General features: G+C 50.3%; 2 protein-coding genes across 2 annotated transcripts; one reads left to right on the forward strand and one right to left on the reverse strand.

Annotated features, from left to right (window-relative positions):
• Nucleotides 1–4,079: 4,079 nt before the first annotated feature.
• On the forward strand, nt 4,080–7,341 carry LOC137853549 (olfactory receptor 51G2-like). The gene has a single exon (XM_068676059.1). It carries the CDS (start codon nt 5,434–5,436, stop codon nt 6,406–6,408), a length of 975 nt encoding a protein of 324 aa, XP_068532160.1. The 5' UTR covers nt 4,080–5,433; the 3' UTR covers nt 6,409–7,341.
• Nucleotides 7,342–9,614: 2,273 nt separating this feature from the next.
• LOC137850038 (olfactory receptor 52R1-like) lies at nt 9,615–18,332 on the reverse strand. The gene is made up of 4 exons (XM_068670271.1): nt 17,298–18,332; nt 11,322–11,383; nt 9,891–9,954; nt 9,615–9,638 (listed from the first exon to the last, which is right to left on the reverse strand). Exons 1-4 carry the CDS (start codon nt 18,213–18,215, stop codon nt 9,615–9,617), a joined length of 1,068 nt encoding a protein of 355 aa, XP_068526372.1. The 5' UTR covers nt 18,216–18,332.
• Nucleotides 18,333–18,759: the final 427 nt, after the last annotated feature.

Consider the following 18,759-nt stretch of genomic DNA (forward strand, 5'->3'; position numbering starts at 1 on the left):
GGTGGATGGAAGATAAAGCTTCTTATTTAGCTCATAATAGATCTCATGTGCAGTTTTTTCAGGTGCTAAGGGAAAGAATTAGTCAAATATCCATGCTAGGATAATTAATAGAGTCACTGCAATGAAAAATGTGGTGGGTTTTATGCTTATGAGAGAAGCGTTTGTGTTTTCTCTACAGGGATATTCCTGCTAACAGCTGTGACATATTGCCTGTATACTTGTAATAAACTCCTACAAATTTGTGCTTGAAGATATACGAAACTAATCAAACACCAGAGCCTTTTATGGAATCCTTATCCAAGGTTTGTGTCAGTCTACGGAGCAGGATACCAGAGGACTATCAGCAGAGGATTATCAGGTATAATTATTTTTATCTGTTATGATGCCCACACTCACCACTATAACAGGAGCAAGAAAAAACATTGTCTTCTGGCATAAGCCAAAAATACTCTTAAAGTGACTCTATGCTGCCCCTGCTGGGGTTTTATATATAGTGAAGCACGATTTTATGCCTCCGGAGGGAATTCTCTGTCAGGAGCGTCAGCATAACAGAGCATTTCAGCAGACAGGTCTCACAGCTGTCAAGATTTGAATATAATCTTAACAAAATTCAGCCATCCCTGTGGCATATTTGTTGTGTTTTCCCACACAACTTGAAACGAGGATGAATGGTGAAGTACTCGTTCTTATTTTGCAAAAGATGCTTATTGCTTTTGAGTAGTAAATAAAGATGTTGTTCTCTCTAAGCAACAGCACGGGAACACCCGAGCTACCTGATGGCTCTGTGCTCCTGCAGAAGCTGTTTCTGCTAGTTTTGTACACTGAATTTTTGGCACAGAGATATTATGGCAGAGAATATCTCTCAGTAAATCAAGGGGGATCGTTTTCAGACTGCCCAGCCCATAGGAGAGGGCTGGAATCGATGAGGCCCCCATCAAGTGCTGTGGGTGAGTCTGGAGGGAGCAGGCTGGCTTTGCTGCCAGGTTGTGCAAGGGCTGGCTGGAAACAGGACCACAACTTTTTTTCCTGTATCACCAGCAAAATCTGATGTTTGAGAAATAAGATCTATATAGGAAGAGATTTTTGATCGATCCCCTTGGTAACTTTGGAGAAATGAAGGTTTGAAACTCCAGAATGACTTATCTTGGCTGCTCTGCCTCATCTTTCCTTTTTTTTTCTACCGTCTCTCCTCCCACCTCTGTTCAGTGCCCTTCCAGTCCAAATTCTCTTCTGTAAGAGGATTAGACACATGCTCATTTTCCATTCCAGACCTGAACCGATGTGGATAAAGCTTCTGAGATGATGAAGCAGGAGTTTCTCTTCCATATCCCAAGGATTCCTAGGGCCAGAAGGGCACAGGTTTTTAGTAGCTGGTAAAAAGCAAACTCACAAACTATTTTTTTATTATTATTATTTTAATTCTTTAATGTTTTTGTTGTTATTATTATTACTTTATTTTTAACTTCTACTCCTTTTGGCAGCCTATTAGCATTTGTCCAGGCTATGTAACTGCTGCTGTGCAGAAAGGCCCCTGTGCTCCACCCCACAGAAATGAAAAACTCCTGCACTAGGGACACATATTCACCATGCAGTGAAAAAACACTGGGAAATTAATGTGATTTTGATGTCCCCACACCATCAAACTTGAGCAGCTGACAGGGGCTGGAGAAGCACCGCCTTTGTCCATGCAGCAGAGACGTGAGAATGAGATGAGGAAAGCCCAGTCTCCAGGAAGTGAAGTCTTGGCAGGTATGTGTACATTTTTCCAGGGGAACGAAAATCTAAAGATGCCCTCTTTTACCCCAAATTCAGTGAAGAAATCTAAGCAGTGTTCCCAGAGAGTCATGCCCCTATCTGGTCTGCCAACCAGACCTGGCTGGCAGGTGCAGAGCAGCAGTTTCACCCTAGAGCCACACTTACACTTGGGGCAAATAAATGACTTTTTCAATGTTTAGGGTTTTAAAAAATCATCTTAAAAAGGAAGAAAAAATAGTGAAAAAATAGCTTTTTTATTGTAAGTTATTGTTTTGACCAGCATTTCCTAAGCAATTAGGATCCTTGTGTTTGCTCTTGCAGCATTTATCCCTGTGCTGCTCCTCGGGTGGTAGCAGCCCGAGGTACTTAAGGGAGTACCATCACCATCCTGGACTGCATTTTATGGCCTCAGCCCCTGTAGTAGGTCCCAGGTGACTCCCACTGCTGCTGAGATTCCACATGGGTATTTATAAAAACAGACAGCTTCTTCTGCATGTGCAGTACTCAGGCAGGAGTGTGATTCCCTCTCCCTCTGCCTCTTGTGCCTAAGGACCTCGGCCAAGCAGAGGTAAGGGCATCTGAGGCTGCCATGTGTTTCCATGTCAATCTCAGCTCATTACCAATGTTTTCATTTTGTAAGTGTCATTTTCTGTTCAGATTTTGTAATCAGGGAAACAAAGCTACCAGAGATAACTTTGTTTCACAGTTGGCTTGCTTATCTCTCATTGCACTTTCCTGCAGCTGTTTCATGCTCTCCATCCATCCATCCATCCATCCATCCATCCATCCATCCATCCATCCATCCATCCATCCATCCATCCATCCATCCATCAACCCCTTTCAAACCCATCACCTAGCCACCCAGGCAGCTATTGCCAGCACAGCCTTGACTGCCTCTCCATCCATTCACACGCATTTTCATCACCTCTTCCCACTGCACCGTCTCCTCTCTGTGTTCTCCACTGCTCATGTGCCTCTTGCCATGTCACAGGGACACTGCAGGGGTGCAGGGGCAAGATATCCACTAGAAGAGGGAGCAAACATTTCTGCAGAGAGTATCCAGTGATATAATTGCATATTTCAGACAGGACTTGAGGCTATGAAACCAAATGCTGAAAACTGCTTTTTCATGGGTCTTGCACAAACCACAGATTATGTCCCAACTGCTGATGGGACAATGTCTTGGTCCTGCTCCTGAAGCGGCTGGTGCTGAGCACGCTTGGAGATGGAACAAGGCAGCAAGTGAAACAGCTTCTCTGCTCCTGGCTTACAGGGAGCCTGGCAGATGGTGCTGCGAGGCACGGCTGGGCAAGGATTACTCGCTGTCGACAGGCTCCACGTTCATCCTCCTGGGCAGGGGCTGAGCATCCACCAGAGCCAGAGCACCCACGTCTCCCTCAGAGCACTGAGCTGCATGGTGGAAATTCATTCCAGTGCAGAGGCATGGCTCGTGTGTCTCACCAAGGACAGAAATAAAAGGAGGGTGGGAGGAGCAGACGAGGGATATTCCTTCCTCAGCATCAGCATGGAGTAGTCAGGCTGAACAGGGTGAAGCTGGAGGGACACGGGGGGGGAGAAGATGGGATGCCCAGGCTCCGGGGTGGTCTGCACCTCTGTGGGTGGAGGACTGGTCCCCAGCACAGAAGTCCCCCTCTGTGCTGTGATGCTAGCTGGTAGGGAAAGCCATTCTTTTTGCAGTTTTATTAATATTCTCTCAGGCAAGAGCACTTGATGATACACGGAGTGAGAAGCATAACCTTTTTTTTCCTGGTAGTCTGAAGCACATTTACAGATTATGAAGATGAGGAACTTGTTCAGGTCTGAAAACCAAAATTCAAGTACCTAAATCTGTATTTTCATGTTGAAGATAACTAGAGCACCCTGGAAAGCTGTCTGCTAATTGAGCTTATCAAGCTAATTATTTAGCTGGCAAAGTAAAGAGTGGAGGCACAGATGTCTGGAGCTTTGTCTGAGAAGTGGGGCAGTTGGCAATAGACTAATTCCATTTTTCATGGCACATTAATGAATTTAGCCACATGCCCTCCAATTAAACAATGCCGTGTTCCTTGTTTGCATAGGCAGATGGAGTGTGAATTCCTTGAGTGCTGAGTGCTGGAAAAGTTTGACTTCTTCCTCGTCAGCTGTTGCAGCCCCTGAAAAGAGCAGCAGACAAACCAATCAAAGCATCTGCATAGGCTGGAGGAATGTTTTACAGCGTTTTGTTTTACCTGCAGCTCCAAAAGGTGCAGACCCTGTAGCCTGAGTTTAAGCCCTTTCAGCACTGCACTGCTTTTGTGAGTTGTGCTTCACAGAGCTCTGCATTTCCCCGAGGAATCTGTGGGCTGTGGCTCAGAAGCACTGTGCTGACAGCTCTGCAGCAGAAGAGAGCTCTGTTTAAGGGAGCATTGCTTAATCCTACCCATAACTAGCTGTAAAAACAACATTCCTGCTAAGAACTACGGTTTCTGTATATATTACTAACACACACATCAGCTGAAATACCCGTCACTCTGAGTAGCTTGATGGGCTGCCACGGAGAGCTGCAGTAATGACAACAAAGACTAGAATAGTAAATAGTCTCTGAAGCGAAGGGAAATGGTAATGTTCTAAATTCACCAGTGCTGAACCAAAGTTAGAATTAAGGAAGTGAACATGTCCCCTTGGGGGTCAGAGCGGGTGACAGATGAATTTCAGTAATTGCTCCCATTTCTGTACCTCCCAGAAATGGGGGTGAAGGACTCACAGAAGCACTGAATGCTTTGGGTTGGAAGGGGCCTTACAGCCCACCCAGTCCCCGCCATGGGCAGGGGCCCCTCCTGCCTGCCCAGGCTGCCCAAACCCCATCCAGCCTGGCCTTGACCTTAATGCAGGAGCCCAGCCCCGTCCTGCCAAGTGCCGTACAGCCATAAAACAGAGGAAATTGCAGCCTTTCCCCTTCCCCTTCAGCTTACAGGTGGGATGAGGATCGTGAAGGGTGCAGGTGGAGGACAGGAGGACAAGCAAACTGCAACTGCCACGAGCTCTGCCGTGGTGAAAGCTCAGCAGTGGGGTGGGGGCAGCAGCAGGGGTTCGCAGGGAGCTGCAGGCAGGGCATCCTGCACTGGATGAAGGGCAGAAATCCGATAATCCAGCAAGCTGAGGGAGCTGGCTGGGCAGGCGTACCGTGCACAGGGACAGGCAGCGGGCTGGGGACACAGACAGCACCCTGCGTGGAGCAGCACGGGGTGAGCTGTGTGAGCCAGGGACTGAGCATGGGGGTATAAAAAGGGCTGGGGGACGGGGGAAGGCCACAAACAGCCTGCTGACCCCACACAGAGAGCCCCAGAGGGACCTGGAGAGTGGGGTCTTTGTGCCTGGGTAGGACGGCTGTGTGGCCTGGAGACTGGGAGGAGAGGCTGCAGCAATGTCCTGGGGGGGGGGGGATGCAGCCCTGGTGCGACAAATAAAAGTTATTATCTCCTGTACAGGTGAGGAGCCTGGGGGAAGCAGGAACAAGGGCTGTGCCAGCACTGCCACATGCTAATCGCTGCTCTGGCACATCTTCAAGGAAGAGAGAAGAAATGAGATCTTCACGACAATCCCTCACGCTGTGTCTGGCCAGTGGTTTGTCTTCATTGCCCTGTGAAATCTAAACCTGCTCCACCTTTGAGTCGTTTATGGGAAAGGGTCCCGTGGCCCATGCCCAGGGCGAGCATGTCCCCGGGGAACAGCAGCCATGTCCTGGCTTTCCTGCTGGCAGGCATCCCTGGGATGGCTCGTTTCCACCGCTGGGTTTTCATTCCTTTTGGTCTGATGTATCTGATTGCAATGCTGGGAAATGGCATCATCCTGCTGGTTGTGAGAGCCCATCACAGCCTCCACGAGCCCATGTACTATTTCCTGTCGATGCTGGCCACCACAGACCTGGGCCTGACTCTGTCCACCCTGCCCACCGTGCTGTGTGTCTTTTGGTTCCACGCCAGAGAGATCAGCTTCCCCGTCTGCCTCGCCCAGATGTTCTTCATCCACGCCTTCTCCTTCATGGAGTCCTCAGTGCTTCTGGCCATGGCCTTTGATCGCTATGTGGCTGTCTGCTTCCCACTGAGGTACTCCTCCATCCTCACTGGGGCCAGGATTGCCAAGATCGGGCTGGGGATCGTTGCCCGATGCACTCTGGCACTGCTTCCATTAATCTGCCTTCTTACACGGCTGCCTTTCTGCAGGTCCCATGTGCTTTCTCACCCCTATTGCCTGCACCAGGACATGATACAGCTGGCATGCACAGATGCCACCTTGAACAGCCTCTATGGCTTAACCCTGGTGTCGATGGTGATCCTAGACTCGCTGCTCATCGCCTTCTCCTACGCCATGATCATTAGGGCCGTGCTGGGCATCACCTCCAGAGAGGAGCAGGCCCGAGCCCTCAACACTTGTGTCGCTCACTTCTGTGCTGTCCTCATCTTCTACATCCCTTTGGCTGGCCTCTCCATTATACACCGGTACGGGAGGAACACTGCACCCATTAGCCATGCTCTCATGGCCAATGTCTACCTTTTTGTCCCCCCTGTGTTGAACCCCATTCTCTACAGCATGAAAAACAAGGCCATTCGCAGGGGCCTCCTCAGGCTCCTGTGTCGAAGAGCGGCCTGGCCTGGCCATGGCTGGAGGCGTTAAGAGGGACATTTGCCCACACAAAATGCCCAGAAAAAGTGCCAGGTCAAACATAAGCAGGATTTACGAGAACTTAAATGTAGCGGGAAGAGCACCTTGCAAATAATGCTGACAGCTGAATGCTGAATGCATCCACAGCAGGAATTCAGCTGGGAAGCGGGTGGACTGCTTGGTGACCAAGGTGGGCTTCATAGCAGGTGGCTTAGAAGCTCTAGATTAGTTTGAAAGTGGCATGGAGGAGAGATAACACCAAATAAGTATCAGTGAATTATCCTCCCAGGACCAGGTGTTGCTCACCTGAATCCAGAAGGAACTTGGATGTGAAACTGCAGAACTGCCAGGCAGGGTGCGTGACTATTTCAAATGGCCATGATGCTGGAGAACGGGCAATGATCCCTTCTACTCTACCTGCATAAAGGGGCTTCACTGGATTCCTGAGACCTACTGACTGGGGGGGGGAGGGGGGGAGGCAATTTCTGTTCCTGGCTAGGATAAAGAATAAGGTCATTAAGCATATTGGTAAGCACATCTGAGTGAAACTCTTGCAGAAACAGCCAGGCTGATACAATGGGAAATCCTACCACAGCATCCAGGCTTCTGTGAGAGTTGCTCCAGGTGGAGGGATCTCATGGACATGATGCACCTGGATGTCCCCCAAAACTTTGACTAAATAAAATTGCAAGGGAAGTGGAAGAAACCCTCTTCTGTGGGAAGCTGATTAAGTTAAAGGTTCATTATTTTCAGCCCAGAGAAGAGTCAGCAGTGGCTTTCCCAAAGGATGCCTCCTAGGGCTCATTTTATTCCACATTTTCATCATCCTGGACAAAGGAGTGCACAGCGAATGTTCAAAGCTTGCAAATGACACAAGGTCAGCCACTGATACAGTTTTCTGTGTTTTTATGATATTGTTTAGACTTTCATTGCAATAGCAATAAATCTGGGGCTCCGTGTAGGTGTGCTTCCTCTTACTGTAACAAGTTTTTGAGTGTACCACAGCCCCAGCACAGTGGGAGACTTGGTATCACCTCTGTGTGGTGAGTTATTTTATTCTGGGTCAGCCACAAGAGATGAGGAATCCCCATGTGACCTTGTTAAACCCAATGCTCTACCCTGCCCCGATGGAGGAGGGGGGCTCAGCCTGCAGAAGGGAGCTTTGTGCTGTTAGGGTCACAGCAGCAAAACTTCAGCGGGTAACCTGTAAAGCACCGATGGCCACTCAGTTCTCAGTCCAACTTGAAATACATAGAGTATGTTTGGTTATTTTCCTGTGATTTCACTGAGGTATTCATGTCCCCATTTATGCTCCTGTAAATATCCTGTAAATATGTTCCTGTATTGTTCTCACTAATGACAGGTTTATGGAAGGGAAAAAAGACGGCAGGCGTTTTCTTGGCCCTTCTTAGCCCTGCCTGGGCCAGCGTGTGCTCCAGCCCCCGTGAGGAAGCATCCTGCTTCTGCTGATGGGCCCTGTGCACAGCAGGACTGCAACCAGCACTGCCACTGGCATTCTGTCCTGTCCTAAGCTCACGGCACTGCTCTGCCTTCCTGCTCTCCAACCATACCCCACAGCAATCCCAGTCAGATCAATGGCAATCAAAGCAGAGGGAGGCATGGGGAGCAGGCAGGATCTTCTGGGGTGAAACCCACCCCAGCTGTCTGCCTTAGGGTGATCTGAGTTACTGACCAGGCTTGTCCTGATTAGTTTCCCTCCTGTGTAACAGTGCATGTGGAGGCACACAGAGACTCAGGAGCTGGCTCTCCTGCTGCAGTAATGCAGACGGGATGGTGCAGCACCCCATTGTGGGCTGGGTATGGGGAAGGGAAGCATCTGGTGATTTCCAGCTCCAACAGCGCGAGTCACAGCTGTTGGACACGTCCTGGCCCTGCTGGAAGTATCACCTGGCTGGAGCTGAGGGCTTGGCCAGACACCCAGGTCCTTAGATCTTCACAGCCCCATCCTAGCAGGTCTGGCCACAGGTGTAAAAATCTTGCATAAACCACTATTGCACACATGCAGATCTATTCTCTAGTGCACACACAGAGATGGCTGAGCACACCTGGGAAGCATTAGAAGCTACCCGCATGTGCTTCAGGACAGCTGCAGCTGACCCAGTGTCATAGAAAACATGAGAAACCCTCACCCCACACCTCCCCTGCTACATCCTGCTTGTCTAAAGGGAAGCCCCATTAGCTTAGGAGCCTCAGGCAGTCACAGCTCCTGCATTGTCGACCAGGAGTGGGATAAATGTATGGAAGGCTGTAGATACAGCAGCACTCCTCTGTGCAGCAGGGAGAGTGGTGGGGGCCCACAAACAGGGTGTACCTCCCCTGCTACATAAAGAGTTCAAAGGTTCCCAATTCTCAACAGACAAACAGGTGACAGGATGGATGTGGGGGTTTTACCTTGCTAGACAGCTGAGCTCCACCACAGCCACTCTCTCACTGCCCCTCCTTGGAAGAGGAGGGGAAGAAGAAAAGGAAAGAAACAACTCATGAGTCAAGATAAGTATAATTTAATTAAAAGAAAAATAATTATATGAGGAAAATTATTATTATTATTATTATTATTATTAATAATAATAATAATAATAATAAAGGGAAAAGGAAAAGGGGAAAATGGGAAAAAAAAACAATAAGCAAAGACAACGTGGAAGCACAGAGGAAAGAAATTCCTCTCTCCTTCCCTCCACTGAGCAATGCTTGACCCTGTCCTTGCAGCAGGGCCTCAAGGCACGCAGCCTGTGTCAGGAGAACAGAGGTTTTCACAACGAGAGCATCCCCCTCACATCCCCCCTTCTTCCTTTTCCCACCTCTTATTGCCGAGTGTGACACCACAGGGCATGGGACATCCCTTTGGTGGTTTAGGTCGGCTGCCTGGTGCTGTCCCCTCCCCAGCCCTGCTGGCTCTGGGGGTCGGAGGAGCCGTGGTGCGGTGCCAGCACTGCTCAGCAGCAGGCACAGCAGCGCTGGGACACCAGGGCTGTGCAACTGCACGTGCAGGGCACGGCGCTGCGTGGCTGCTGCGGGGAGCACAACTCCAGCACAGCCAGGCCCAGCACAATGGAGGTACCCAAACTATTATTCACCAGGTGCTCTAACATGCACAAAACCTTGTGTCTTCTCTGTATGACATCAGTGCCTTCTTGTAGTGAGAAATTTGTGTGTAGCTCTAAGAAACGGTTTAGTTTTTACACTGTAAATAATGAGATCTAGTACGGGAAGTACAAGGAGTACTACAAGGAATAGATATTGGCCATGAACACATGAACCAGAGGAGAAGCGTGTTTCCCAAACCTCCACAAGCCAATCATCAGGGTATAATAAATCAAAACAGCACAGATATGAGAGACACGGTTGTTCAGGGCCTTGACATTCTCTTCCTTTGATGCAATACTCTCTGTAGATCATTATGTGGACAGCATGACAGACAGCAAGTCTAGCCCACAGGTGGCCAGGAGGGCAAATAAACCATACGTGCTACTCACCTTGACACCTTCATAGGACAGCTGAGTGAAGTTGGGTGCATACAGAACCACAGGACCATTAATGCTGGAAAAGACCTCCAAGATCACCTGGTCCAACCACCCCCCTACCACCAATGTCACCCACGAAGCCATGTCCCTAAGCACCACATCCAGCCTTTCCTTAAACATCCCCAATGAGGGTGATGCTACCACTTCACAGGGCAACCTGTCCCAATGCCTGACCGCTCCTTCTGAGAAGAAATGTCTCCTCATGTCCAACCTGAGCCTCCCCTGGCACAACTTGACTGATCCAACACTTGGGACCAGAGAACAGAGGGCAGTAAGCACCATTTTTCCTTCCCTTCCCTTCCCTTCCCTTCCCTTCCCTTCCCTTCCCTTCCCTTCCCTTCCCTTCCCTTCCCTTCCCTTCCCTTCCCTTCCCTTCCCTTCCCTTCCCTTCCCTTCCCTTCCCTTCCCTTCCCTTCCCTTCCCTTCCCTTCCCTTCCCTTCCCTTCCCTTCCCTTCCCTTCCCTTCCCTTCCCTTCCCTTCCCTTCCCTTCCCTTCCCTTCCCTGAAAAAATATGCAGATTTGGTGATCTTTCCCTTCCCTAAAAGTTAATTTGGCAGCAAGAACTCGATATGCGTGCCTTTGCACCAGATTGTGCTGCAACATTTGGCAGGATCCAGGCATTCACCAGCTGTGAACATCTGCTAGCCTGAGAGCAAAAGGTTTTGGACATGGATGTTCTTACATCACAGAATCACAGAATTTTCTAGGTTGGAAGAGACCTCAAGATCATCGAGTCCAACCTCTGACCTAAAACTAACAGTCCCCACTAAACCATATCCCTAAGCTCTACATCTAAACGTCTTTTGAAGACTTCCAGGGATGGTGACTCCACCACCTCCCTGGGCAGCCCGTTCCAATGCCTCACAACCCTTTCAGTAAAGAAGCTCTTCCTAACATCTAACCTAAAACTCCCCTGGCGTAACTTTAGCCCATTCCCCCTCGTCCTGTCACCAGGCACATGGGAGAACAGGCCAACCCCTACCTCGCTACAGCCTCCTTTAATGTACTTATACAGAGCAATAAGGTCACCCCTGAGCCTCCTCTTCTCTAGGCTGAACAAGCCCAGCTCCTTCAGCCGCTCCTCATAGGACTTGTTCTCCAGGCCCCTCACCAGCTTCGTCGCCCTTCTTTGGACCCGCTCAAGCACCTCGATGTCCTTCTTGTAGCGAGGGGCCCAAAACTGAACACAGTACTCGAGGTGCGGCCTCACCAGAGCCGAGTACAGGGGGACGATCACCTCCCTAGCCCTGCTGGTCACACTGTTTCTGATACAAGCCAGGATGCCGTTGGCCTTCTTGGCCACCAGAGCACACTGCTGGCTCATATTCAGCCGACTGTCCACCATCACTCCCAGGTCCTTCTCTGCCTGGCAGCTCTCCAACCATTCCTCTCCCAGCCTGTAGTTCTGCTTGGGGTTATTGCGCCCCACGTGCAGCACCCGGCACTTGGCCTTGTTGAACTTCATACAGTTGACCTCAGCCCATCGGTGCAGCCTATCCAGATCCTCCTGCAGAGCCTTCCTACCCTCGAGCAGATCGACACACGCACCTAGCTTGGTGTCATCTGCAAACTTACTGAGGGTGCACTCAATGCCGTCATCCAGATCATTGATGAAGATGTTAAAGAGGACCGGCCCCAGCACCGAGCCCTGGGGGACGCCACTAGTGACTGGCCTCCAACTGGACTTGGCTCCATTCACCACAACTCTTTGGGCCCGGCTATCCAGCCAGTTTCTAACCCAACGAAGCGTGCGCCAGTCCAAGCCAAGAGCAGCCAGTTTCTTGAGGAGAATGCTGTGGGAGACGGTGTCAAAAGCCTTGCTGAAGTCAAGGTAGACCACATCCACAGCCTTTCCCTCGTCCACCCAGCGCGTCACTTTGTCGTAGAAGGAGATCAGGTTCGTCAAGCAGGACCTGCCTTCCATAAACCCATGCTGGCTGGGCCTGATCGCCTGCTTGCCCTTCAAGTGCCGCATGATGACTCCCAAGAGGATCTGCTCCATGAGCTTCCCTGGTACTGAGGTCAAACTGACCGGCCTGTAGTTCCCCGGGTCTGCCCTCCGGCCCTTCTTGTAGATGGGCGTCACATTTGCTAGCCGCCAGTCAGCTGGGACCTCCCCCGATAGCCAGGACTGCTGATAAATGATGGATAGGGGCTTGGCCAGCTCCTCTGCCAGTTCTCTCAGTACCCTTGGGTGGATCCCATCCGGCCCCATCGATTTGTGGACATCCAAGTGCCGTAGCAGGTCACCAACCAGTTCTTCGTGGATGGTGAGGGCCACATCCTGCTCCCCGTCCCCTTCCACCAGTTCTGGGTACTGGGTATCCAGAGAGCAACCGGTTTTGCCGCTAAAGACTGAGGCAAAGAAGGCATTGAGCACCTCCGCCTTTTCCTCATCTCTTGTAACTAGGTTTCCCCCTGCATCCAGTAAAGGATGGAGATTCTCCCTAGTCCTCCTTTTTGTGTTGATGTATTTATAAAAGCGTTTTTTATTATCTTTAACGGCAGTAGCCAGATTGAGCTCCAGACGAGCTTTGGCCTTCCTAATCTTGTCCCTGCACAGCCTCGCTACATCCTTATAGTCCTCCTTAGTGGCCTGCCCAATTTTCCAAAGATTATAAACCCTCTTTTTTCTCCTAAGCTCAAGCCACAGTTCTCTGTTGAGCCAGGCTGGTCTTCTTCCCCGCTGGCTCATCTTTGGGCAATTGGGAACAGACCGCTCCTGCGCCATTAGGATTTGCCTCTTAAAGAGCGCCCAGCCTTCCTGGACCCCTCTGCCCTTCAGAACCGCCTCCCATGGGACTCCACCAACTAGTGTCCTGAGCAGCCCAAAGTCAGCCCTCCGAAAGTCCAATACAGTGGTTTTACTGGTTCCCTTCCTGGCCCCGCCAAGAATAGTGAACTCCACCATTTCGTGGTCACTCTGCCCAAGACTGTTCCCGACAATCACATCCTCCACCAGTCCTTCTCTGTTTGTGAAGAGAAGGTCTAGCAGGGCACCACCCCTGGTAGGTTCACTAATCAGCTGCGTCAGGAAGCTATCTTCCACTTTCTCCAGAAACCTCCTAGACTGCTTCCTCTGGGCTGTGTTGTGCTTCCAGGATATGTCAGGGAAGTTGAAGTCCCCCACGAGTACAAGCGCTGACGATTTCGCAACTTCTGTCAGCTGCCTGTAGAACTCCTCATCCGTCTCCTCATCCTGGTTCGGCGGTCTATAGCAGACCCCGACCAGGACACTAGCCTTGTTGTCCCTGCCGATCCTAACCCAAAGGGACTCGATCTTGTCATTCCTAGCCTCGAGTTCTACAACATCGAAAGACTCTCTAATATAGAGAGCCACACCGCCACCCCTTCTGTGCTGCCTGTCCCTTCTGAAGAGCCTATAGCCAGGCATCGCAGCACTCCAGTCATGAGACTGGTCCCACCACGTCTCCGTGATGGCAGCCAAGTCGTAGCCTGCCCGCTGCACGATGGCTTCCAGCTCCTCCTGTTTATTACCCATGCTGCGTGCATTGGTGTAGATGCACTTCAGCTGGGCCTTTACCTTATCCTCCGGCCTTGCCATTGTTCCCCCTGGCACAGCCCCAACAGTCCTTGTTTCAGCCCCATCCCCCTTCTTACCTAGTTTAAAGCCCTATCTATCAGCCCTGCCAACTCCTGACCCAAGATCCTTACCCCTCTCCGAGAGAGGCCCATCCCATCCGGTGCCATCAGGCCCGGTGTAGCATAGACCTTCCCGTGATCAAAAAACCCAAAGTTGTGCCGGTCACACCAGTCACGAAGCCACGAGTTTATGCGAACAGCGCACCTTTCAGCTTCCATCCCCCCTATCGGAAGGACAGAGGCAAACACAACCTGTGCGCCTGAACCTCTAAGTTGTCGCCCCAAATCCCTAAAGTCTCTTTTGATCGCCTTCGGGCTTCTCTTTGCTACTTCATCGCTACCAGCCTGAAAGACCAATAGCGGGTAGTAGTCAGTGGGCCGTACCAGGCGCTTGACCTTCTTGGCAACGTCCCTGACCCTGGCCCCAGGGAGGCAGCAGACCTCCCTACGGGTAGGGTCAGGCCGACAAATAGGGCCCTCTGTTCCCCTAAGGACAGAGTCACCCACAACAATCACCCTTCTTTCGTTCTTGGTGGAGGCAGTCCTGATGCGTGGAGTTGACCTCCTCACCCTAGGAATCCTCCTGGGAACACTTTCTACCTCTTCCTCAGTTGCTGTTGATCTCTCATTCTCCAGGGCCTCAAACCTGTTTTGTAAGGGCACCTGGGAAGGTGGGGTCGGAAGAGGAGGGCATCGCCTGCGATGTCGAGCAGGGACCTGTCTCCATTCCTCCTCAACTCCCAGGTCCCCTCCCTCTGCCCGACGGCGACTGGGCAGGGTGTCCACCCCCATTTGGGGTGTCTCGCCCCGGTACCTCTCCTTGAGGCCCTGCAGGGAGTTGCTCCAGAAGTCTATCTCCCGCTCACACTCCCTGATGGCCCTCAGCCTCTCCTCAGCCTCTACATGTAGAAGAGCAAATGCTATTTTATGGTATGAATGAAGTAAACAATGAACAAACCATGAGCTGGTAGCCCTGTGGTGCACAGGAAACATTTCTGGGTGCTGGGAAAAGAAGATTTCAGTCCCACATGCCCACCTTGCCGAGCTGTAACGCAGGCAAGGATTGTTCTTCCCTACAGGTCATTTTCCCTCACCTGGGCACAGGTGTCTGCAGGGCAGCTCTCAGCATCTCAGCTGGTTGTCTGGACCCCACAGCCACCAGGGGGACAGGCACTGCTAGAAGGCTGTTCACCTTACCCCGATATCTGCCCCAGTCTGCCCCAGTAACCACGAATTCATTACATGTGCGTCCTCCCATCGAAGTAACATCCACTATAACACATACTACAGCAGCACTAACAAATTTATGAGGAATTATCTAACAGATGACATAGGAAAAGCAGCCCAGAAAAAGCAGATAACTTTTGCCTTAAATATGGAGCAATCCCCAAATGTGACCTCTCTGAGCATCTTGCCTCCAGGCTTCCAATGAATGAATATTTATACTGCTGCTTTCCAAAATCCCATGGGACTCTCACAGATTCATTGGGCACATCTGTTTTTTTGTTTGATTGATTGATTGTTTGATTTTCTGGTCCACTGTCCCAAAGGAAATGATGCAACATGCTGGTAACAGTGAAAACCAGTGTCAGGTCAGAGACTAGCACAGAACTGCCTTGGGTTAACACCAGCAGCTAAACTGGACTAGAAACTAGGTATGCTGTTAAAGCAGGACTTGAATGTGGTGTTCAAGAAACAGGAGGAAATGTTCCTGGAATCCCCTCTGTGGGAGTAGGGAAATGTGAAAACAAGAGGAGAGAGTGAAGGTGGGAAAACCTCCCTCCCAGGGCAGCTGTGCCCTCAGGCACCACCGACAGGAGGTCAGCCTCCTGAAAGCCCCGAGCTGCCATCCCACATGTTCGGGTTTGGATTCCTTCAGTAGTGGGACCATTTTTCACCTTTGGGTTTCACAGCACCACCCCAAAGCCATGCTGTCCCATGAAAGTGTGCTTGGGTCCCTGGTTTTGGGACAGCCCCCCACATCTGTGATCTCTCCCACCACTCTCTCCAGACAGCCTGCAGGAAGAGCTAGCGCTGACTGCAGGGCACTCCTGTCCCCTCTCGCCCCATCCCTACTGCACAGTGATCCAGATTTCTCTGCCAGCTCTACTTATTTTCAGAGAAGGAATCCTAGAGTCGTAGCCTAAGCTGTTGCTGCTATCTGATGTTATGTGACGGTGACAGCTTGTATGTACACATCTCATAGGGTGCAAGGAGCTAGATAAGTCTGCCAGCCACCTTTACACGTATCTGATCAACAAAGGTCCCCTGCTGTAATTTCACTGCCACCAGAGGAGACAGCACAGTGAACTGGATGGACATTGATCTGAGATAGGGGCATGAACATGAAAATAATCACTTCTTTGTGTGTCCTGCAGAAAAATGGGGGTTCTGCCTCACCAGGGTGGTTGTGGGTGGGGATCAATCCACCAGACACGGTGCAGCCCTGCTTTATCACGAGTGCTCTGAGACTGGCTCGTAGACAAACTGCAGTCGTGTCTCTGCCCCTCTGCCTTGCCCTGCCCGTTTCCTCTGGTCTGTGAACCTCTGCTTCTGCTTGGTCAGAAGAAAAAGAATGAACTGAGCTGTAATTTAATGAAATTACATGTATTATTTACATGTATTTTACAGGTATTTTACATGAAATTACATATATTACAATGTATTTTACTGAAATGGAGTTGACAGTATTTCTTTCCCATCTTGTCTGCAGCCTAACATCTGCCTCACTTCAGCGAAAATGTGTTTTCCCTTCCTAGCACCCCTCCTCCTGCCTCTCCACTGGTACCAGCTCACAGAGAGAGAGCAGGGACCATGGCGGGGGCAGCCACAACAGCCAGGACTGCCGAGGATGGTAGAGAGCCCCAAGAAATGCCAGGCCAGGTCAGAGATCTCCTTTCCATCCAACAGTGCTCTTCAATTCACACTAAACATACAGCAAATGTCTGTAGCATGTGACTTGATTTTAGGTCGCCTTCTGACCTTCGCTGCATTCTGCTTTGTACCTTTCTCACCTGTGCGGCAGTGATTTTGTAAAGCATGCTGACCTGCTTACTGGGGTGCTTGACGTGGTCTTGTGCAATCCCGTCAGCAATGATCTCCCTGTGAAAAGTCACTCCAAATAATTTCATCAGTATGAAATTCTGATATTTTTAAAGGGTTTATGTTTACATAGAACATTTGGAATTTGCTAGTATAGAATTATTTTCATTTTTCCTTCTTAAAAAAAAAAAAAAAAAAAAAAAAAAGATAGTACTTAAAATTAAATTCTACCCATTTCCTTCTGCAAGGACAGTCATCATTCCCATCTGAGCATGTTCCCATCACACAGTCCAGGGAATATTCTTCATATAATGAGAACTACTGCAGGAAGGTCTTTCGGTGATACTCAGGCTAGCAGTCAGACTGGAAGTATTTTAATTGTGAGAAAAAAGATTTCCTGAACAGTGAGAGTTTTAACAGCAAGGAGTCTGACTTCGGGGAGGGGTGAACTCTCCATTTCCCAGCAGGTAAAAAGCTGAATGCCTTTATGCCAAGTTTCATGGCACAGTGAGTGAAACCTCCTGCAGAATGTTAATGGAAGTGATAACCCGGTGATTTCTTCAAGAATACACTCTGTCATCGAGGAAGGTTTCTTTGTGAACAAAGAGCCACCACATTAACTTGCTAAATTTACCAGGGTCATCAGTAAATTATGAGCACAGCTTCCAGTCCACAGATACAGCTCAGGCTCCCTTCTGCTGGAAGAGGAGGACCATCTTTTCACAGAGCTGCTTGGTTCGCACACCGTAAATGATGGGGTTTAACATGGGGGGCACCAGCAGGTAGAGATTGGCCACCATTATATGGACATGGGGAGGGACGCTCTGCCCAAACCGGTGGGTGAGGAACGTGAAGAGGGCAGGGACATAAAACGCAAGGATGACACAGGCATGGGATGCACAAGTGCTAACGGCCTTGAGCTGTGTGTCCGTGGATGACAGTCTCATTACCACCCGCAGGATCATTGTGTAGGACACAAAGATCAGGACTATATCAAATCCTGTCACTACAAAAGCCACAAAGAGGCCGTAAATGACATTGACTCTGGTGTCCCCGCACGCCAGCTTCACCACGGCCATATGCTCGCAGTAGGAATGGGAGATAACATGATGCTGGCAGAAGGACAGCCTGTGGAGCAGGAAGCAGAAGGGACTCACCAGAAGCACCCCGCGCACCAGCACCAGGATCCCAAGGGCCACCACCACCCGCATGGAGAGGATGCTGGAGTGCCGCAGGGGGTAGCAAATGGCGAAATAGCGATCCAAGGCCATGGCCATGAGCACACCTGACTCCACCGATGAGAAGGTGTGGATGAAGAACAACTGAGCAAGACAGGAGAGAAACCCAATCTCCCTGGAGCCAAGCCAGAAGATGCCAAGCATTTTGGGAAGCGTGGATGTAGAGAGGACCAAGTCAGTGAAGGCCAGCATGGCCAGGAAGAGGTACATGGGCTCATGCAGGCTTGGCTCTGTCTTTATAATGATGAGAAGGGTGATGTTCCCCAGCACAGCAATGGTATACATGATGCAGAAGGGAAAGGCAATCCAGAACTGCTCCTTCTCCAGCCCAGGAATGCCAGCCAGGAGGAAAGTAGGAGGCTGGGAGGGGGTGGTAAAGTTTAGGGAAGACATGAAACCCCTCTTGTCTCTTGCTTACAGTGAGGGTTCTTACATCCTGTAAAAAAGCATCAAACACCCTCAAGCTGATTAAGTTGGTACAAAATACAGACTGCAGTGAGATGTGGTCTAGAGGCACTAGAGAGCCAGCCCTATGACAGCTGCTTGCACTGGCTCAGAACAACTCAACACAAGTGTCCTGCCAGTTTCCACTTAAATTCCCTGTCCCACTTCATGGAGTGGGCTTGGGCATTCTGCCTGCATCAAACTGAGCTGGAAGAGGGCTCACCTGATACTCCCCCATCTCCAAAGGCTGCCCAGACCAGGGGACCAGATAAAAGCTAGTTTCAAGTAAACCTTGAAATGTGCACAGTGGAAATATGAAGTCATTAGCACCAGCCCTACGTCTCTACAGACACTGTTTTGCACCACCCTGCCTGCCTGTGTAAGCAGAGGCACCGAGTGCTTGCCATGGGTGAGACGGCCAATTTCAGATCAAAACCCTGAGCCAGTGCCACAGTAAATTCCCAGTAGGTGAATCCCCCTACAGATGCAGTGC

Source organism: Anas acuta, chromosome 1 (genome assembly GCF_963932015.1).
Source record: "Anas acuta chromosome 1, bAnaAcu1.1, whole genome shotgun sequence".
Lineage (NCBI taxonomy): Eukaryota > Metazoa > Chordata > Aves > Anseriformes > Anatidae > Anas > Anas acuta.

Coding starts and splice junctions, on each gene's coding strand:
- LOC137853549 (XM_068676059.1), top strand. CDS start 5,434: ATGCCCAGGGCGAGCATGTCCCCGGGGAACAGCAGCCATGTCCTGGCT.
- LOC137850038 (XM_068670271.1), bottom strand. CDS start 18,215: ATGTCTTCCCTAAACTTTACCACCCCCTCCCAGCCTCCTACTTTCCTC. Junction 11,384..17,297: donor AGCAGCTCTGTGAAAAGATG/GTCCTCCTCTTC, acceptor AACAAGGCCAAG/TGCCGGGTGCTGCACGTGGG. Junction 9,955..11,321: donor TACAGGCTGGGAGAGGAATG/GTTGGAGAGCTG, acceptor GGTCTTTTCCAG/CATTAATGGTCCTGTGGTTC.